This window comes from Ictidomys tridecemlineatus, chromosome 1 (genome assembly GCF_052094955.1).
Source record: "Ictidomys tridecemlineatus isolate mIctTri1 chromosome 1, mIctTri1.hap1, whole genome shotgun sequence".
Classification (NCBI taxonomy): domain Eukaryota; kingdom Metazoa; phylum Chordata; class Mammalia; order Rodentia; family Sciuridae; genus Ictidomys; species Ictidomys tridecemlineatus.
The window spans coordinates 48751413-48771177 of NC_135477.1; the positions used below are offsets into that span (position 1 = coordinate 48751413).

The 19765-nt window shown below is 36.0% G+C and overlaps 1 protein-coding gene across 21 annotated transcripts in view; it reads left to right on the top strand.

Moving 5' to 3' along the window:
- Usp54 (ubiquitin specific peptidase 54) overlaps positions 1-19765 on the top strand; it is a 129996-nt gene that overhangs the window by 57857 nt on the left and 52374 nt on the right. For 20 of the 21 annotated variants that reach the window (XM_078040340.1, XM_021726736.3, XM_078040361.1 and 17 more), the window contains 2 exons: positions 1842-2407; positions 5117-5209. In XM_078040340.1, coding sequence (XP_077896466.1) covers positions 2261-2407; positions 5117-5209 — 240 coding nt within the window. In that variant the 5' untranslated portion in view covers positions 1842-2260. Of the gene's footprint in view, positions 1-1841; positions 2408-5116; positions 5210-19765 lie in introns of those variants that run through there. The other variant, XM_021726733.3, reaches the window with a different exon arrangement.

Here is a 19765-nt window from a genome sequence, read left to right on the forward strand (position 1 = left end):
CCTCCTTATGATCAGCACTATGATAGAAGATTTTAGAATAGTATAATAAAATACATAATTGACAGTGCATAGTGAAAACAATTCTGGCTCTGCCACATACTAGCTTTGAATTGGGCAATTTAATGTCTTTAAGCCTCACTTTATTCTTCTGTAAAATTGAACTATTAATATCTACCTGATAGGGCTATTGTGAAGATTAAATGAAGAAGTGTATAGTGTTTAGCAGATGTTTGACACTGTTATTATTGTATTTCATGTAGTCATATTCAAGACACATGACTGATACCATATAAAACAAATGGAGTAATAAAACACAGCAAATAATATGACAGTATGGTGTGTAATCAAATCCTTTGTGATGTGTGATGATTATAAATAGTCTGGGAATTTAGAGAAGAGAAGGAACAGTTTTGTGCAACTATCTAATATTCTTGTAAGTTTTTCCTCTGGACTTGCTATGGACAATTTTAGGTTCTTTCCTAGAATGTGATTAAAATATTAAAGCCTTTTTTTTTTTTAAAGTGGTGCACACAGTGGGAAAGAATTGCGAAACTTGAATAACTTTAGAAATTTATCACTTAATGTTTTTATTTTTTTTCTTATGTGGATATGCAGGTAATAGGAAATCTTAAAAGCTAGAGATTAGATGATTTCCTTCCAGGAAAAGTGTTTGCTTTGATATTATTCACTGTTGCTTCATGGGCATTTTAGTTGAAAACTATACTTGGTCTCAGTGAGCCCTTCTGGTATAATCTAATGATTAAATCATTCGTTACTCAAATTATCTCTCTGATCCTCTGTCAGAAATCATTGAATAAAAAAAAAAATCAATCAAACAGAGGGTGGGAGGAGATTTAGTTCTGTTGGACGTGGTGTTAAGAAATGTGGTTTACGGCTGGGATTGTGGCTCAGCAATAGAGTGCTCATCTACCATGTGTGAGGCCCTGGGTTCGATCTTTAGCACCACATAAAAATAAATAAATAAAATAAAGATATTGCGTCCAACTACAACTAAAAAATAAATATTAAAAAAAAAATGTGATTTACTTACCAAGAGTGTTTCTCTGAGATGCGACATCTTTACTCAGAACAAGAGTCCAGATAGCTAATTTATCCCTCCCACTTTTAGAGTTTTTCAAAACCATACACATGGAAAACACTTTTTAAAAAGTGCTTTACTCCAAACATCCAAAAGAAATGTAATTCTAGTTTGGAGTGTGCTTACTTAATGATTTTTTTGTTTGTTTTATTTTTGTTAGCCTGATTCTAGAACATTTGTATTATTAAATTTTTATTCATATCAACTCATCAACTTTCTTTTCCTTCAAGAAAATTTCAGAGAGGTTTCCCAAGAAATTAAAACTGTTTATACCGTTTTTTTTTTTTTAAACATTTGAGTGTTTCTCTTTTTTTGTTGCTGCTGGTACAGTTTTTTTTTTCCTTTTTCTTTTTTGGCATTGTTTGCCAAGGTTTCAAGTTTATAGTGAGAGGTGAGGCAACGTTGATCTTGGCAGAACAGTGCAAAGCCAGTAAAGTCATTAAGTGACGCAAGCTTTTGATTTTTTTTTTCCCCTTTCTGTTGAAGCTCTCTGGCACAGCTGGCTATTCTAGTTCCAGAAGAAAAGAAACATTCTGAAGATCTGGTTGGGAAGCTAGAAGAAATTTAGGGCACATTAAAAAGAAGCAACAGAGAATAACAACAACAAAAATTCTTAGCTTTTTGAGATATTTGTCAGTTGTTCAGAAATTGAGTTTTTGCAGTAGAGGATGATGGGACAAGGCAGTGGAGGGCAAGGAGGGTTATGTTGGATTCCTGCTTATCTGTCTGCCTCTCCTTCCAGTTGGAAAAAATCTTCAGTCCATAAGAAGCATTATAAACAAGACTGAAGAACATGTCTTTCCCTGATTTTGGATGCTGCTGGAGTTGAGGATTACGTCCATTTCACCAGGACTTTTTGGAGGAAGTTCAAGAAAAATAGAAAGAAGCAATACTAAAGAACTTCTCTAGATTAATCCTGTGCTTTGTTACACTTTGGACAGTGGGGCAAGTGACGGTTAGCACCATCATCTGGACCTAAGAGGCTACATGAATTCCTTGAACTACATATTTGATGTTTGGAAATTTATAGTCAAAGTGTTTCAACATAAACTCACACCCAAGTTCTGGATTCTCTATCTTTTGAGGATTTCAACAGATAAAATTTACCCGCCCAAAAGATACAAAGCCTTCTCTGTGTTTTTCAGCTAAATGTGAACAGTTATGTCTTGGAAAAGAAATTATTTTTCAGGGGGCCGTGGCAGTGTCCAAGGGATGTTTGCACCTCGAAGCTCAACCTCCATAGCCCCCAGCAAAGGCCTCAGCAATGAGCCTGGGCAAAATAGCTGCTTCCTCAATAGTGCCCTGCAGGTAAGAGTAATTTTTTTATTTTTAGTGAACGTTAAGTTTTTGTTTGGTGATGTTATGTTTCTGGTACTCTTTTAAATATAATAATTGACAATGTGAATCTTTTTTTAAGTTTATCAGTGTGATCTTAGGCAGGTCTTTTTATTTTTGGAATTCCAATTAACTTATTTATAGAAATGGGAATAATAATGATACTAGAAACAACAGTAAGTATAATTACTGCTATTTACCTACTTAAATAGTATTAGTTAATAGATCAGGTGATCTTTCTACTTGCTTATTAACTTTTATCCTAAATTGGATACTACTGTTTCCTTTTTGAGACAAGATGTCTTATCACCCTAGTTGTATTTCTCTAGTACAGAGAACAGAGTTCTTTCTACAAGTTAGAGACTTTCAATGTTCATGTCTCATATATTTAAAAAAAATTTTTTTTTTTTTGGGGCTGGGGTTGTGGCTCAAGCGGTAGCGCGATCACCTGGCATGCGTGCGGCCCGGGTTCGATCCTCAGCACCACATACCAACAAAGATGTTGTGTCCGCCCAGAACTAAAAAATAAATATTAAAAAAAATTCTCTCTCTCTCTCTCTCTCTCCCTCCTCTCTCACTCTCTCTTAAAAAAAAAAATTTTTTTTTTTTAGTTGTAGATGGACACAATATCTTTATTTATTTTTATGTGGTGCTGAGGTTCAAACCCAGTGCCTCACAGGTTCGAGGCAGGTTACTCTACCACTGAGCTGCAGCCCCAGCCCCTGTTCATGTCTCATATTCATGTTCTCTAAAGAATGGAGTTCAGTCTTTGTTCTCTCCTTCATCTTCTCTCTCTCAGCCTTCCTGTATTGGCTCATGATCATTGTGTCTGGTTAAATATGCTTGAAAAGAGCTAGAGGAAAGTAAATTCCCTAAGGTAATTATCTACCCTAGGTGTTCCCTTTTTCTCTTACATGCCACTTTAGTGGTCTCAGAATCTCAAAGCTTCTCCTCTGCCTATTCAGGCCCACAGAGTATTTTGTTTATCCCCTCTGGTCCAATTCTCAAGTAATTACTTTCTCTTCTTTTCTCTCTGTTATTGTAAAAGTAAACAAAGTTTGCTATCCAAGACAATTACACCTGTGTGAAATTATTAGCATGATGTCTCAGATTTAGTAAGAAAATAGGTTGCTATGAGAGAAGAAAAGATAGCACAATATATTTGCTATAAAGGATCCAGGACTAGGAAATTAGGAGACTTGGATTCTTATTGTAGCACTTTTATAGACTAGCTGCATGACCTTGTATAGGTAATACTGAGTTTCTCATTCATAATACAAGAATCTTGTAAGCTTATGTATATAATAAAAGTTTTATACACTTTCTCAATTTTCAAGTTTTTATTTGTCAAACCTATAGAAAGAGCTTAAGTGTTTTTCCTAAAATTTCAGATAGTTAGATAAGGTTGATTAGATTTTTCTCCCAGATAATACATAGTAGTTTTTTTTTTTGGGGGGGGGATACCAGGGAACTCAGGGGCACTCAACCATTGGGCCAGATCCCCAACCATATTTTATATTTTATTTAGAGACAGGGTCTCACTGAGTTGCTTAGTACTTCGCTTTTGCTGAGGCTGGCTTTAAACTCGTGATCCTCCTGTCTCAGCCTCCCGAGCCCCTAGGATTATAGGCATGCCAAGCTATCCCTAGCTTTTTTTAAATTTTGAGATAGGTCTTGCTAAGTTGCCAACGATGGCCTTGAATTTATGAGTCTCCTTCCTCAGTCTCCCAACTGGCTGGGATTATAACCATGTGCCACTGTGCCCAGGTTGTATTAGAATTTGTCTGATGTTTTTGTCACGATTAGACTGGGGTAATGGATTTTGAAGAGGAAGACCATAGAAGTAAAGTATCATTCTTTTACATCATATCATGAGTACATACTATGAATATCATTTATCATTGTTGATATCACTATTGTTTTTTATCCTGTTGACTTCAAGAGATCACACCTCAGAAGTTAAAAAATTGTGAATATTTCATACTGTAGTCCAAGCTGCTCCTCCTACTGTTTTTTCTCCTTCCCCCACCCCACTCCCAGTCCCTCACACATGGTAGACAAGCACTTTCTCACTGAGTTATATCTTTAGCCCTGTTTATTTTATTTTGAGACTTACTAAGTTGCCCATCCCAGCTTTGAATTTACAATCCTCCTGCCTCAGTCTTCTCAGTAGCTGGTGTTATGGATTTGAGCCACTACAGTTCAAGCTTCTATTATAAGTTTTAAAATATATTTGCTTTTCTTGTGTGGACTATTAAAATAAAATCTATATTCTACAGTGTTTTTTATTTTTCCTTTGTGGTGGTGGGGATCAAACCCAGGACTTCACACATGCTAATTGAGTGCTGTACCATTGAACTGTATAGCTAGCCCTATTTCTGCACTTTCAATCTATAAATTTCTTCTTCAGGATCACATTTCATATATGTAAGACCATGTTTTTTTTCCTGTATGACCTTTATTTCATGTTCAAATTAATGTTTTCTCCAAAATACTTTCATTTATCCTCATGTTATTTACCTCACCTTTTTTTGGTGTTTGTTTTAATATATTAGGATGAGCTTTTCTCTTGAGAATAAAGATTGCTTCTCTAATCATTACTTATGTATGCTTTAACTGTTGAATTTAAAATTAAACAGTGGCTCTTTATAGAGAAATGAAGTGTTTTCACTTTTTTGCTAGGTTTTGTGGCACCTGGACATCTTTCGTCGTAGCTTTAGGCAGCTGACAACTCACAAATGCATGGGCGATTCCTGCATCTTTTGTGCTCTCAAGGTAAAATACTTCAGATTTGTTTCTTCCACTGTCTTTAGATTGTCAAATTGTCCATATTGAAGGGGTTTGATTAATTAGGGCAATGTCAGAGTTTGTTGCTGAATTATCTGCCTGTGGTTTAGAGCAAAGATTGATGTGATTAGTTTTGTTTGCTTCAAACTAATTACTTTGGTAGTCTTTTTCTTCTGAACCTTTTTTCTTGTATAGCTCTATTTGACATGATAGGATTCTATTCAGGTGGGCTTCTCCTTTGAGTATTAACCTGAAAAAACAATATTAAATTTCACATTGAAAGAATAATTAACTAAGGGTTTTTAATGAAAGTATCTATTGTGTGTTAAAATTTTCCCATTTTGTAATGTTTACCATTATCACATTTAATAGATTCTTTTTTAAGAAAGAATATTTAGGGCTGGGGATGTGGCTCAAGCGGTAGCATGCTTGCCTGGCATGCATGCGGCCCGGGTTTGATCCTCAGCACCACATACAAACAAAGATGTTGTGTCCGCCAAAAACTAAAAATAAATATTAAAAAAATATATTTATTTTTTAGTTACCTTTATTTCTATGTGGTGCTGAGGATTGAAGGCAGGGTCTTGCAAGTTTGAGGAGGCGAGCGCTCTACCGCTAAGCCACAACGCCAGTCCCTAGATATTGAGAGCCACAGCCGAAGGGACCCCAGCAAACTTCCAGCTGCCAGCAAACTTCCAGCTGCCAGCTGATTGGCTCCTCTGTGGTGATGCTCATTGGGTTGTTTCTCCGCCCTTTCAGACCATGGAGCTGCTCATTGGGGGACTTTTTTTTGGCTCCGCCCATGCGACCCAGCCAATCAGCCTCAAGATACCTAGTAAGAATAGTGTTAGGAGAATAAGATAAATATATCCATAATAATGGACCTTCTTGCCAAAATACTCCTGTAGGAATATTTTTTGTTGGTAGTACAATAAATAATAAAGGCAAACTTATGTCAATTCTATCCAAATGCATATTTTCCATATACATTTCAATGATTTTTAATGCCTTTCTTGCTTCAGGCGTTAACATTCGGGTTGAATTTGGATCTGATGGACCTTTTAGGATATCAAATAAAGGTGCCAACTCTTCTGTTGGTATACCTAGATAAGGCCTTATCCAATTTATGTCTCCTAATAACTTTTGAAAGTCGTTAAGTGATTTGAGTTGATCTAGTTGTATTTGAATTTTTGGTGGACAGACCATGGTTGAGGATATTAGAACTCCTAATTAATTAATTGGAAAATTTAATTGTACTTTATCTATTGCTATTTCTAGATTATAATTTTTTAATAAGTTTGTAAGTGTGGCATAACATTCTAGCAATGTGTTTTTATCTTTGTGTGCTAATAATACATCATGCATATAGTGAAATATTTGTAGTTCAGGATTTTGATATCTAAGTGGCTGGATTACTTTGTTAACATAAATTTGACAGATAGTTGGGCTGTTAGCCATCCCTTGAGGGAGTACTTTCCATTCATATCTCTGATCAGGACCTTCATGATTCAGTGCAGGGATAGTAAATGCAAAACGTGGACTATCAGGATGAATTGGAATTGAAAAAAAAAACAAATCTTTAATATCTATAACTAAAACACACCAGGTTTTTGGCAAAGCAGACAATTGAGGAATCCCTGATTGAGCAGGTCCCATAATAACCATCTCATTATTCATGGCTCTTAAATCTTGCAATAATCTCCATTTTCCAGATTTCTTTTTGATGACAAAAATGGGAATATTATGGGGAGATACAGAAGGCTGTATATGTCCTTCTGCTAATTGTTGTTTGACTAGGTCATGGGCTGCTTGTATCTTTTCTTTAGTCAGGGGCCACTGAGGAACCCATACTGGTCTTTCTGATTTCCAAGTAATTTTTATTGTCTCAGTGGCCCCTTCTGAAAATCCAACCCATGTCTGTCTGTTACTTGATCTATTTGTATTGGTGCTGCTATACCTTGTTCTTGTTTTTCTAATCTTTTTCCTTTCCTAAAACCTTGTATGTCTCAACAGGAAACAATATCCTGATAAGTGAAAAGCTTAAATATAAAACTGATTTTATGGGTTGGAGTTGTAGCTCAGTGGTAGAGTGCTTGCCTAGCACATGTGAGGCACTTGGCTTAATCCTCAGAACCACATAAAAATAAAAAGGAATAAAATAAAAGTATTTAAAAAGAATAATGTTACAATATAACCCTAGCTTATTAAAATTTTCTTTTTCCCATCTACATCAAAAGCGCAGGGTATTTGGAAACCATATATTAATAGTGATGATATCTGAGCTAAATATGAATTTTAATATACCAAATCTTTTAAAAGTTGATTGTAATATTCCCTATGTGTCCATTCAGACAGAAATGCATTCAAAAGAGCATTTGACCTGATTTTCCAAGTGGTACATTGATTGATATTAAGTATCTTATTTTAGATAACTTCAGTATCCCCTTGGTCAAGAAGACCAAGAGAAGTCTGATTTGTGGTATTAAAACTATTCTAGGGAGATACTTTCTAGGTAGATGTTAATCCTGGAATGATTCTCCTGAAACTGGAAACTCATCTACAAAAAGGAAAGAAGGAATTATATATTTTATATGACCATTGACATTCCCTCCTGCCCCCCCACCCCTTTTTTGTGGTCCTTGGGGTTTAACTCAAGGGAGCTCTACCACTGAGCTGTACCTCCAGCCTTTTTTACTTTTTATTTTGAGACAGGGTCTCACTAAGTTGCTGAGGCTGGCTCAAACTGGCAATCTTCCTGCCACAGCCTCCTGAATCACTGAGATTACTGGTGTGCACCACTTCACTATCTTCTAACATTGCTTCTTTGACTAGTTAGAACTGTCCAGGAGGGATTGTGGAAAACTGTCTGCCACACTTGTATTGTTTTCTGGAGGGACGAATTGTCAGTTTAATATAAATCAGTATCATATAACCCAGAGAGATGAAAACCAACCATCAGACTTTGCAGGATACACTCTGAGAATCTGCTAGAACTGAGGAAATTTCTTCAGTCCCTTTCAGAGGAACAGTTGCTTGTGATGGTAGGTGAACTTTGGGGATCAAAGACTATATTTTGGGTCTTTATAATCCTGGGGATGTTAGAATTCTCATTTTCCTTGGTACATTACTAAGCCAACTAAGATTTAGTGCTCGCTTCGGCAGCACATACACCAACTAATTTATTTTCCTTATTTAGTGCTCACTTTGGCAGCACATACACCAACTAATTTATTTTCCTTATGTGCTTCTGTTTTATGTTGGGAGTATATAAAATACCGATTTCTTCCCCCCAAAAGTACTTGTTCGCCCTCCAGTGATATATATATATATATATATATGATAATTGGGCTGTAGTTTACACACATTTCATGCTTTAGATGGCATTGTTTGTATTCTTTTAATTTTCCAATTTTTAATTTGAAAATTATAAACAGACTTATAATGCAAATGGATTAATGTGAAAGTGCGAATGAGTTCAATTTAATTTCATTATTATTTACTTATTTTAAATAAATTTTAATTTATTAATTTTTTTTGGCACTGGGGATTTTTTAAAAATTGCTTTTATTTTTTAAATACATGACAGCGGAATGCATCACAATTCTTATTACACATATGGAACACAATTTTTCATATCTCTGTTTGTATATAAAGTATGTTCACACCAATTCATGTTTTCATACATGTGCTTTGGATAATGATGTCCATCACATTCCACCATCATTGCTAACCCCAAGCCTCCTCCCTTCCCCTCCCACCCCTCCGCCCTACCTAGAGTTTGTCTATTCCTCCTATATTCCCTCTCCCTACCCCACTATGAGTCAGTCACCTTATATCAGAGAAAACATTTGGCATTTGTTTTTTTTGGGATTGGCTAACTTTACATAGCATTATCTTCTCCAACTGCATCCATTTACCTGCAAATGCCATGATTTTATTCTCTTTTATTGCTGAGTAATATTCCATTGTGTATATATGCCACATTTTTTTTTATCCATATATCTACTGAAGGGTATCTAGATAATTCCACAGTTTAGCTATTGTGAATTGTGCTGCTATAAACATTGATGTGGCTGTGTCCCTGTAATATGCTGTTTTTAAGTCCTTTGGGTATAGACCAAGGACAGGGACAGCTGGGTCCAATGGTGGTTTCATTCCCAATTTTCCAAGGATTCTCCATACTGCTTTCCATATTGGTTGCACCAATTTGCAGTCCCACCAGCAATGTATGAGTGTACCTTTTTCCCCACATCCTCGCCAACACTTATTTTTGTCTTCATAATAGCTGACATTCTGACGGAGTGAGATGGTATCTTAGTTTTGATTTGCATTTCTCTAATTGCTAGAGATGATGAACATTTTTTCATATATTTGTTGATTGAATATCCTCTTCTGAGAATTGTCTGTTCATGTCCTTGGCCCATTTATTAATTGGGTTATTTGTTTTTTTGGTGTTTAGCTTTTTGATTACTTTATATACCCTAGAGATTAGTGCTCTATCTGATGTGTGAGGGGTAAAAATTTGCTCCCAAGATGTAGGCTCTGTATTCACCTCACAGATTGTTTCTTTTGCTGAGAAGAAACTTTTAATTTGAGTCTATCCTGTTTATTTAATCCAGGGACACTTTACCACTGAGCCACATCCCCAGCCCTTTTTATTTTTTATTTTGAGACAGGGCCTCACTAAGATGCTGAGGCTAGCTTTGAACTCATGATCCTCCTACCTCAGTCTTTTGAGTTGCTGGGATTACAGGTATATGCCAGTATGCCTGGCTGAATTTAATTTTAGTAGCTAAGAAATTTAAATTATTAGAATCACCATAGTTTTTAATTGGTAGTCCTTCATTCAAACTATAGGGCTTCACTTTTTGAGAGAAGGGAAGAAATGATAAGTGTATGAAGGAGTAAACCTGGGAGGGACCATAAGTGCTTGGATTCTCCTGAGGGATCTCTCTTATTGTTTCCCACTTTAAAACTGTTTTTATAAGTGGGGCACAGGGGCATATAATCCCAGTGACTTGGGAGGCTGAGGCAGAAAAATCACAAGTTCAAGGTTAACCTCAGTAACTTTTTTTTAATATTTATTTTTTAATTGGACACAATATCTTTATTTTATTTATTTATTTTTGTGGTACTGAGGGTTGAACCCAGGGCCTTGCACATGCTAGGTGAATGCTCTACCACTGAGCCACAACCCCAGCCCCTCAGTAACTCTTTAATAAAGCCCTAAGCAGGTTGGCAAGACCCTGTCACCAAAAAAGAAGAGGGGGGTGGCTGCGATGGGATGTAGCTGAGTGGTAGAATGCCCCTGGGCTCAATTCCTTGTACCCCCCCTAAAACAAAATGAAAACAATAAGTTTATCATTAATTAGATTCTAATCAGTGTAATAAGACAAGAAAAATTAAAAAGAAAAGATATAAAGACTGGAGAGGAAGTGATTGACTATTAAAGAGTGAGAAATGTAGCTCAGTGGTAGAATGCTTTGCTAGCATGTGTGAGGCTTTAGATTCAACCCTCAAGACTGGGGGGAAACAAAAGAAGAGGTGATTGAGTATTAAAAAAATTCCAGGACTGGGGATGTAACTTAGTGGTGGACTGCCAGCCTAGCATGCCTGAGGCCCTGGGTTTGATCCCTAGCAGTGAGAAAACACACAAAAAACAAAACAACAACAAAAAAATAAAAAGAAAAGAAAAAAACATCCAAAGAGGCAAAGGAAGTGGCTGCGTGCGCCTGTAGTACCAGCTACTTGGGAGGTGGAGGCAGGAGGATTTCTGGTGCCCAGGAGTTCAAGTTCAGCCTGGGTAACATAGTAGACAACAAACAAAAGCTCACCTTGTTTTTGAAATTTTGCTATAATGGAATGATTTTTTAAAAAATTTGTGTGTGTCTTTTTAGTTGATATATTCAAAATCATCCATGTGGGGGCTGGGATTGTGGTTTGGCGGTGGAGTGCTTACCTAGCACATTCGAGGACCTGGGTTTAATCCCCCACACCACATAAAAATAAACAAAATAAAACTATTAAAAAAATTATCCATGTGGTATGTAGTTCCAGTTTGTTTTCATTATTATATGGTATTTCTTTTTTTATTTAATTTAGTTATACATGACAGTATAACTTTGTCTAGTTTAACCACCATTTGACCCATTATTTGTGTAAATAAATCAGTGTTTGTCCATCTTATTGCTGGTAGTCATTTGAATTGAATTGTTTCTAGGTTTGTGTTTTTATGAACAATTTTGCTAAAGAGCATTCTTATACATATGTATACACATATCTTTTGTGTACATGCCCAGGAACAGGATTAGTGGATCATAAAATTTATATGTTTTTAACATTTTTAGATAATGTTAACTGTTTTCCAGTATTTCCATATGTTTTACAATATGGTGGTGTTAATGTGTATTCTGATCATCAGTTTTTCCTGGAAGCTGAGAAAAGTCAATTCTGAAATTTGTATGACAGTGAAAAATAAGACACTCCTGAAGAGTAATAACAAAGTGAACAACTTGCTGAATGTATTGGTCATAGTATTTATTTCTCATTCACATTACTTGTCCATTGTACATTAGTAGGGAAACCTTATAAATTATAATCAATTAATAATTCAGGCGATGTAGGAACCTAGCTTGACATGATAATAGCTTTCTTATTATCATGTATAACTGCCATTTTACCCACCAGCTGACTCTGGCATGCATTTTGAATCTTATATATTGGATAAATAAAATTGTTAAGATAGCCTGGTGCAGTCGTGCATGCCTGTAATCCCAGTGGCTAGGAAGACTGAGGCAAGAGAATCATGAATTCAAAGCTAGCCTTAGCAACTTAATGAGGCCCTAAGTAACTCAGCAAGACCTGGTCTCTAAATAAAACTTTAAAAAGGGCTGGAGCAGGGCTGGGATTGTGGCTCAGTGGTAGAATGCTCGCCTAGCATGCATGAGGCACTGGGTTAGATCTATCCTCAACACCATATAAATGTAAAATAAAGATAATAGGTCCACCTAAAACTAAAAAAAAATTATTATTATTATTATTATTATTTTTTTTTTTTTAAAAAAGGGCTGAAAGGGCTGGGGTTGTGGCTCAGTGGTAGAGCCCTTACCTGGCATATGTGAGGCACTGGGTTTGATTCTCAGCACCACAAAAGAATAAATAAATAAATAAAATAGGGGTCTTGTGTCCATTTACAACTAATATATATATATATATATATATATATATATATATATATATATATATATATGTGTGTGTGTGTAAAAATAAAAGAGCTGGAGATGTGGCTCAACGGTTGAGTTCAATCCCCAGTAATCAATCAATCAATCAATCACCCCCCCCAAAAAACAAACTATTAACATATATCAGTTAAGAAATAATTCAGGCATCAGTGGCAGGGACAAAACACTTAGCTGACACTCCCCCCCCACCCCCCCACCCCCGCTTTTTTTGGCCACATTCCTAGCCCTATTTTATATTTTATTTAGAGACAGGGTCTCACTGAGTTGCTTGGTGCCTCGCCATCGCTGAGGCTGGCTTTGAATTCACAATCCACCTGCCTCACAGCCTCCCAACCTGCTGGGATTACAGGTGTGCCTCACTGTGCCTGGCAGTCTTTTTTTTTTTAATAACTTTATTTTTATTTGTTTATGTTTTTATGTGGTACTAAAGATCAAAACCAGTGTCTCACATGTGCTAGAAAAAGTTCTACTACTGAGCCACAACCCCAGCCCCATGTTAATAGTTTTTGAGAAAGCCTAGGTACATTCCAGTTGGCCATAACCTAACTTTGTCTAGTTTAACCACCATTTGACTCAACTATCCCTCTCCTTGGTCTATACCCAAAGGACTTAAAAACAGCATACTACAGGGATACAGCCACATCAGTGTTTATAGCAGCACAATTCACAATAGCTAAACTGTGGAACTAACCTAAATAAAATACCCTTCAATAGATGAATGGATAAAAAATATCTTTCAATAGATGAATGGATAAAAAATGTGGCATATATAAACAATGGAATATTACTCAGCAGTAAAAGAGAATAAAATCATGCCATTTGCAGGTAAATGGATGCAGTTGGAGAAGATAATGCTAAGTGAAGTTAGCCAATCCCCAAAAAAAACAAATGCCGAATGTTTTCTCTGATATAAGGAGGCTGATTCATAGTGGGGTAGGGAGAGGGAGCATGGGAGGAATAGAGGAGGAGAGGGGAGAGGGGTGGGAAGAGAAGGGCAGGGGCATGGGGTTAGAAATGATGATGGAATGTAATGGACATTATTATCCAAAGTACATGTATGAAGACATGAATTGGTATGAATATACTTTGTATACAACCAGAGATATGAAAAATTGTGCTCTATATGTGTAATAAGAATTGTAATGCATTCCGCTGTCATATATAAATAAAAAATTAATTAAAAAAAGAATTACTCAAAAATACACACACACTCCTTCCTCCCGCTTTGGGGTGCAGGGATCTTCCTTTCTTGCTGCCCTCCAAGACACAGTGCTGTTCTTAATGTGCTAATAATTTGCAGTCTTGGATATTTGTCTGCCTCCTTCTTTGTTCTCTTTGCATACTCCACCTTTGGCGGCTAGTTCTTGGACACTATATTTTTCTGAATTAGGTACCAAAGCTGCAACCCTTTTGAATATTATTGGTTTCTAAGTTAGAGGGACAAAAAGTTCTATAGAATTTTGTGTGGGAAATTTAAGTGTTCAGCAGATCTCTTCTACTCACAGCTCATTAAGCAGAATGAATCATCTTGACCTGTTGAACCAAGTGGATCAGGAAGTATGATTCTTTAATGATCCCTTGGGCAAGCAGTATTGATGATTACACTTTACCAGAAATCAAAATTTATAAAACGGTAGTAAATATTACTTGTAGTACAACACTATTTATAAGTAAACAAATGAAATAAAATCAAGATTTCCGAAACAGATATATTAGAGACTTGCTACTTGCTTGTGAACCAAAGATAAAGTGAACTTTTCAATAAACAGTGCTTAGATAATTGTTTACTCATAAAGGCGGGGAGAAGAAATTAGATCCCTACTTCATATTATACAAAATTTTAAGAATTTTAGAACCATGAATTTAAAAATTGATACATTTTACTATAGAAAATTCAAGAATTTCTCTTCACCAAAGAGACTCCATAGGGAGAGAATAAAGATAAGGCTATAAGCTGGACATAGCGGTTCATGCCTGTAATTCTAGAAGCTCAGGAGGGTGAGGAAGCAGGATTGTAAGGTCCAGACCAGCCTTGACAATTGAATGAAATCCTGTCTTAAAATAAAAAATAAAAAGGACTTGGGATGTAGTTCAATGATAGAGTGATCCTGGGTTCAATCTCCAGCACAAGCAAAACAAAACAAAAAAGTGAGGGGGGTTATAAACTAATTGGAAGGAGAATACCTGTAGTATGTACAATCAACAAAGAATTAGTATCCAGTACAGAACTCCAGAGAAAATTTCCTATAAAGAATGAGTAAAAGATAAATGAGTCAAAAGAAAAATGGGCAAAGATATAAACAGGTATGTTTCAGAATAGGAATCTCAAATGATCACTAAGTATGTGTAAGATGTTTACCCTAATTAGTAATTTAAGAAATGTAAGTTAAAACATTCTTTTCAGGGGCTAGGGTTGTGGCTCAGTGGTAGAGCTCTTGCTCTGCATGCGTGAGGCACCATATAAAAATAAAATAAAGGTTATTATGTCTACCTACAACTAAAAAAACAAATATAAAACAAAAACCAACCCAATACTTTTCATGTTGATAGGAAATTAAAAATCTGATAAAATTAAATGTTTCCAAATAGGTAGAATAATGAGAATTTGTATACATATATTGTTGATTGGAATATAAATTAATGTCACTACTTAAGAAAACAGTTTGTCATTACCTGGTAAAATTGAACTTGTATATAACCCAGCAGTTCTATTCCTATATAGGCATTGTAGAAGACTTTTTGATACATAATATTAGATATACTCAGGAATGTTGAAAGTAGCATCTCTAGTGATTACAGGAAAATAGAAACAACCTGTTCAAACTACTGTAGAATGGAATTTTAAATTATGGCTTATCCCCATAGTAAAATAGCAAAAATGATGATTTGCCATTACATACATCAATTTGAATTAATCTCAGAAACACATTGAATGAAAAAAAATCAAGTCACAGAAGATGGTGGATTTAAGATAAGGTTAAGCGCTTCTGGGTTCAGTCCCCAGTACCAAAAACAAAACAAAACAAATAAAAACGGGTAAAAGAATAAACATTGTTTAGGGATACATGCCTAATAAAACTGTAGAGAAAAAGGTAGTGATTTTTGTGACAGTCAGAATAGTAGTTGTTCTGGAAGGTATAGTGAGAGGAATGTCATTATTTGGGGATTTTCAATCTCCTTAATTTCTTAAATTGAGTAAATGGATACATGGACATTTATTATACTTCTGTGCTATGTAAATGTATACGTGGATATATAATGTTTGCCTCTTTTTTGTGGGGTGTGGGGGAGGGTACTGGGGATTGAACCCAGTACCTGAACTGGCACTCTGTCACTGAACTACATCCCCAGTCCTTTAAGTTTTTTGTTTTGAGACCAGGTCTTGGTAAGTTGCTTGCTTTGAACTTACTATTATCTTGCCTCAACCTCCCAAACTGCTGGGATTACAAACATGTGCTTTGTACCTAACTGTTCATGCTTTATTTTTAGGGGGTGAGAGGGTACTGGGGTTTGAACTCAGGGGCAACCACTGAGCCACATCTCCAGTCTTATTTTGCATTTTATTTAGAGACGGGGTCTCAGTTTGTTGCTTAGTGCCTTGCTTTTGCTGAGGCTGGCTTTGAACTTGTGATCCTCCTGCCTCAGCCTCCCCAGCCACTGGGGTTACAGGTGTGCACTATTGTGTCTGGCTATTGGTGCTTTTTAAATAATGATTTTTATCATAAAATACAGAATAGTATTACAGTCATTCTAGAAAGCATACTATAAAATGTATAGCAGAGAGCTGGGGTTGTGGCTCAGTGGTAGAGCACTTACCTAACATGTGTGAGGCACTGGGTTTGATTCTTAGCACTGCATGTAAAATAAAATAAATAAAATAAACATCCATTAACAACTAAAAAAATATAAAGCAGAAATCTGTAAATTGTCTTAATTCTATTTCAGTGTTAGTTCTCTTAATGCTCTCTTTCTACTCTGTGATATTTCTTGTAGTAAGTCTTTTTGTCCCCTGTTTTTGTAAAAAGGTGTTTTTTTTTCCCCTTCAGGTCCCTAAATTCTTCTATTTCTGCAATATCTTTCTTTTTAAAATTTTTTTTTAGTGTTTATTTTTTAGTTGTAGTTGAACACAATACTTTTATTTATTTATTTTTATGTGGTGCTGAGGATGAAACTCTAGCATGTGCTAGGTGAGCATTCTACCGCTGAGCCAGAACCCTAGGCCCCTTCCCCCCCATATCTGCAATATCTTTCTACCAAATTTGTTTTAACCTAACAATAGCCTGGAATACTATGTGTGTGCGTGTGTATTGCTAGGAATGGAACCCAGGGGAACACAACCACTGGCCTACATCTTCATGTATCACCCCCTTCTTTTCTTTTTCTTTTTCTTTTTTTTTTGAGAGAGAGAGAGAGAGAGAGAGAGAGAGAGAGAGAGAGAGAGAGAGAGAGAGAGAGAGAGAGAGGGAATTTTTTAATATTTATTTTTTTAGTTTTCGGCGGACACAACATCTTTGTTTGTATGTGGTGCTGAGGATCGAACCTGTGCCGCAAGCATGCCAGGTGAGCGTGCTACTGCTTGAGCCACATCCCCAGCCCCATAATTTTTTTTTTTTTTGGTGGTACTGGGGATTGAACTCAGGGCCCATGTGCATGCAAGGCAGGCACTCTACTGACTGAGCTATATCCCCACCCCATATCCCCCCTCCTCCCACGCTTCTTTTCTTGAGAACAGGGTCTTACTAAACTTCTGAGGTTGACTTTGCAAGCCTCCTGCTTTATCCTCTGCAGTTGATGTGATTAAAAGCATGGGCCAGTGCACCTCGCCTGGAGTACTTTTTTTTTTTTTTAGTACTATTTTAAAATTACTATTTTATAGCCTTTAAATGCCTCCTAGTTATCTCTTAAATCACTTAAAATTGCATGATTATAGACTTTTTAAAGCCCAATTCCATGCTTCTTTTCCTCTCCTTTACCAGGTACTCTGAATTTCAGCTGTGATAGCAGATAGCATACCTGGTATGCCTATTTCTTGACAAATTTTAGGTGTCATTCAGTTTGCCTGCAGTGTTTGCTCTCCTCAGAAGTTACTTTTTTTTTTTTTTTTAATGGTACTGGGAATTGGACTCAGGTCCTTGTGCTTGCTAGGCAAGCACTCTACGAAGGAGTTACTCGAGGTAGTATATTAGCATCTTAATCAAGAAAGTAATTTTAGGGCCTGGGGATATAACTCAGTGGTAGAGTGCCTGCCCATCCCCCACCTCCCCAAAAGTAATTTTTATGGATAAGGGATGTGGCTCAGTAGTATAGAGTTTGCCTGGCATCACAAGGTCCTGGGTTCAATCCTTAGCACATATACCCCCATAGGTAATTTTAGGGTTTATGGGAAGAGCTCAGTGGTTGAGCACTTTCTTATCATATGTGAAGACCTGGGTTTAAACAGTTTCCAGAACTACAAAAGAAAACAAAACATTCTGTGTCTTAATCTTTGACTTACTAATATTTATCTTAGATGAATGAATTTTTAAAAAATATTTATTTTTTAATTGTACACAATACCCTTAATTAATTAATTATTTTATGTGGTGCTGAGGATTGAACCCAGGGCCTCATGCATGCTAGGCAAGCACTCTACCGCTGAGCCCCAGCCCCAGCCCACTGAATGAATTCTTAGGAAAGTATCTTAGCTCTTCTTCTCTTTTATTGTTCCTGATGGTGCCTTGCACAGTGTCTGTACCATAATAAAAATACTCTGTTTTGCTGGGTTGATATACTCTTTTAAAATAGTTCTTGGATTTTAGTTAGAGTTTTTAGTACTTTTTTTTTTTTCTCTTTTTCCTTCTGTCTTTCTTGATCTCTTTTACTCCTTTTTTTTTTTAATTAAAGAGATCTTTATATTGTGACTTTTGGTCTCACTTTTAAAAATTCTACTAATCTAGGGCTTCCTGTCTTGTTTGGTAAAGGAAAGGTAAAATTATATACAAATGTATATAATGGTATGTGTGTATGTGAATGTACTGGGGGAATGAGATTGGTGGTAGGAAAGATTACCAAGGGAAGAGTGAATTCCTAGGATTCCGTTAGCAAAGTAATCATCTGGTATACTATGGTTAAGTTCCATTTTACTTTGTGCTGTTTGCAGTGTGGGAATAATCATATATTTAAATCCTCCCCCTTTTTTTCCCACTGCTTCCTACTTAAAAATTGAAGGACTATTTGGTAAGACTAATAAAATTCCTTTTTGCTGGCTCTTCATAACTTGTTTGCATTCTTTAATATTAAAGTTGATATTTAAAATTCTTATTAAGTAGAATTTATTATTTTATTATTATTATTATTATTATTAATTTTACTTTCAAAACAGGAAAGTCCAAAATTCCTCAATCTGAAGTACTCTATGTATGAACTTGCCATTCTGTAAAGTCAGATTTCATTATGTTAGTGCACAATTGTTCATTCTGGTACCCACTGTTAAGGAAAAAAAAAACACATACATGTACCTAGATGATCAAAGTGTAGCCAACTTTCCAATACTTGATCTTTCAGCCCTTCCATGTACAGCTAAAAGATATGTACTCATCTTCTTTTCCCAGTTATGTGCTTCACCTTGCACCAATCCCTAAAATGCACTTATTATTGGCCTTCTGTGAACATCTTTTAGTTCATGATGTCTTCACTATTTTTGCTTTTTTCTTTTGCTCTGTAAACAGGGCAATATTCCTATTCTTTGTGATCCTCACCAGGTAGAATAGAATAGGTTGTATCTGGTGCTTATAATTGCTTTATGGGGACTTGTACATAATATTTATGATAATCCATTTATTTTGATTTGTAAAACATACTGTTTTTTCTCTTTTACTTGGTTTTAAGTCAGTATAGTAATTTCAGCCTCAAAATCTTATGTGTATGCAAGTTACTAATGATGGCTTTTACTGAAAAGAATTTGTGTCATTGTATGTTCTGCTTACTTTGAACTATGATGGCTGTCAACTCTGGCTTATTAGCAAATAAAAAGTTGTTTTCTAATTACCTCACCCCCAAATTTATTCCCACCTAATATCATTAAAAGATTTTTCTTGACCTAAATTGTCATTGCCTAGAGCCCAGAGCTCTTATTTATTATTCATATTGGATCTGCTCTTATACCCCCCAGCCCCCAGAGTATGACTTTACTTTGGTGTTGGCTTATTTATTTATCTCTGTTCAGAGGAGGAAATCCGTCCTCTGTACTTAGTATGCTACAAAGATTTTGTTCTCCTTCCAGGGATTGTACTAGAGGCTTTGCAGTGCCAGGATGTAGACAGAG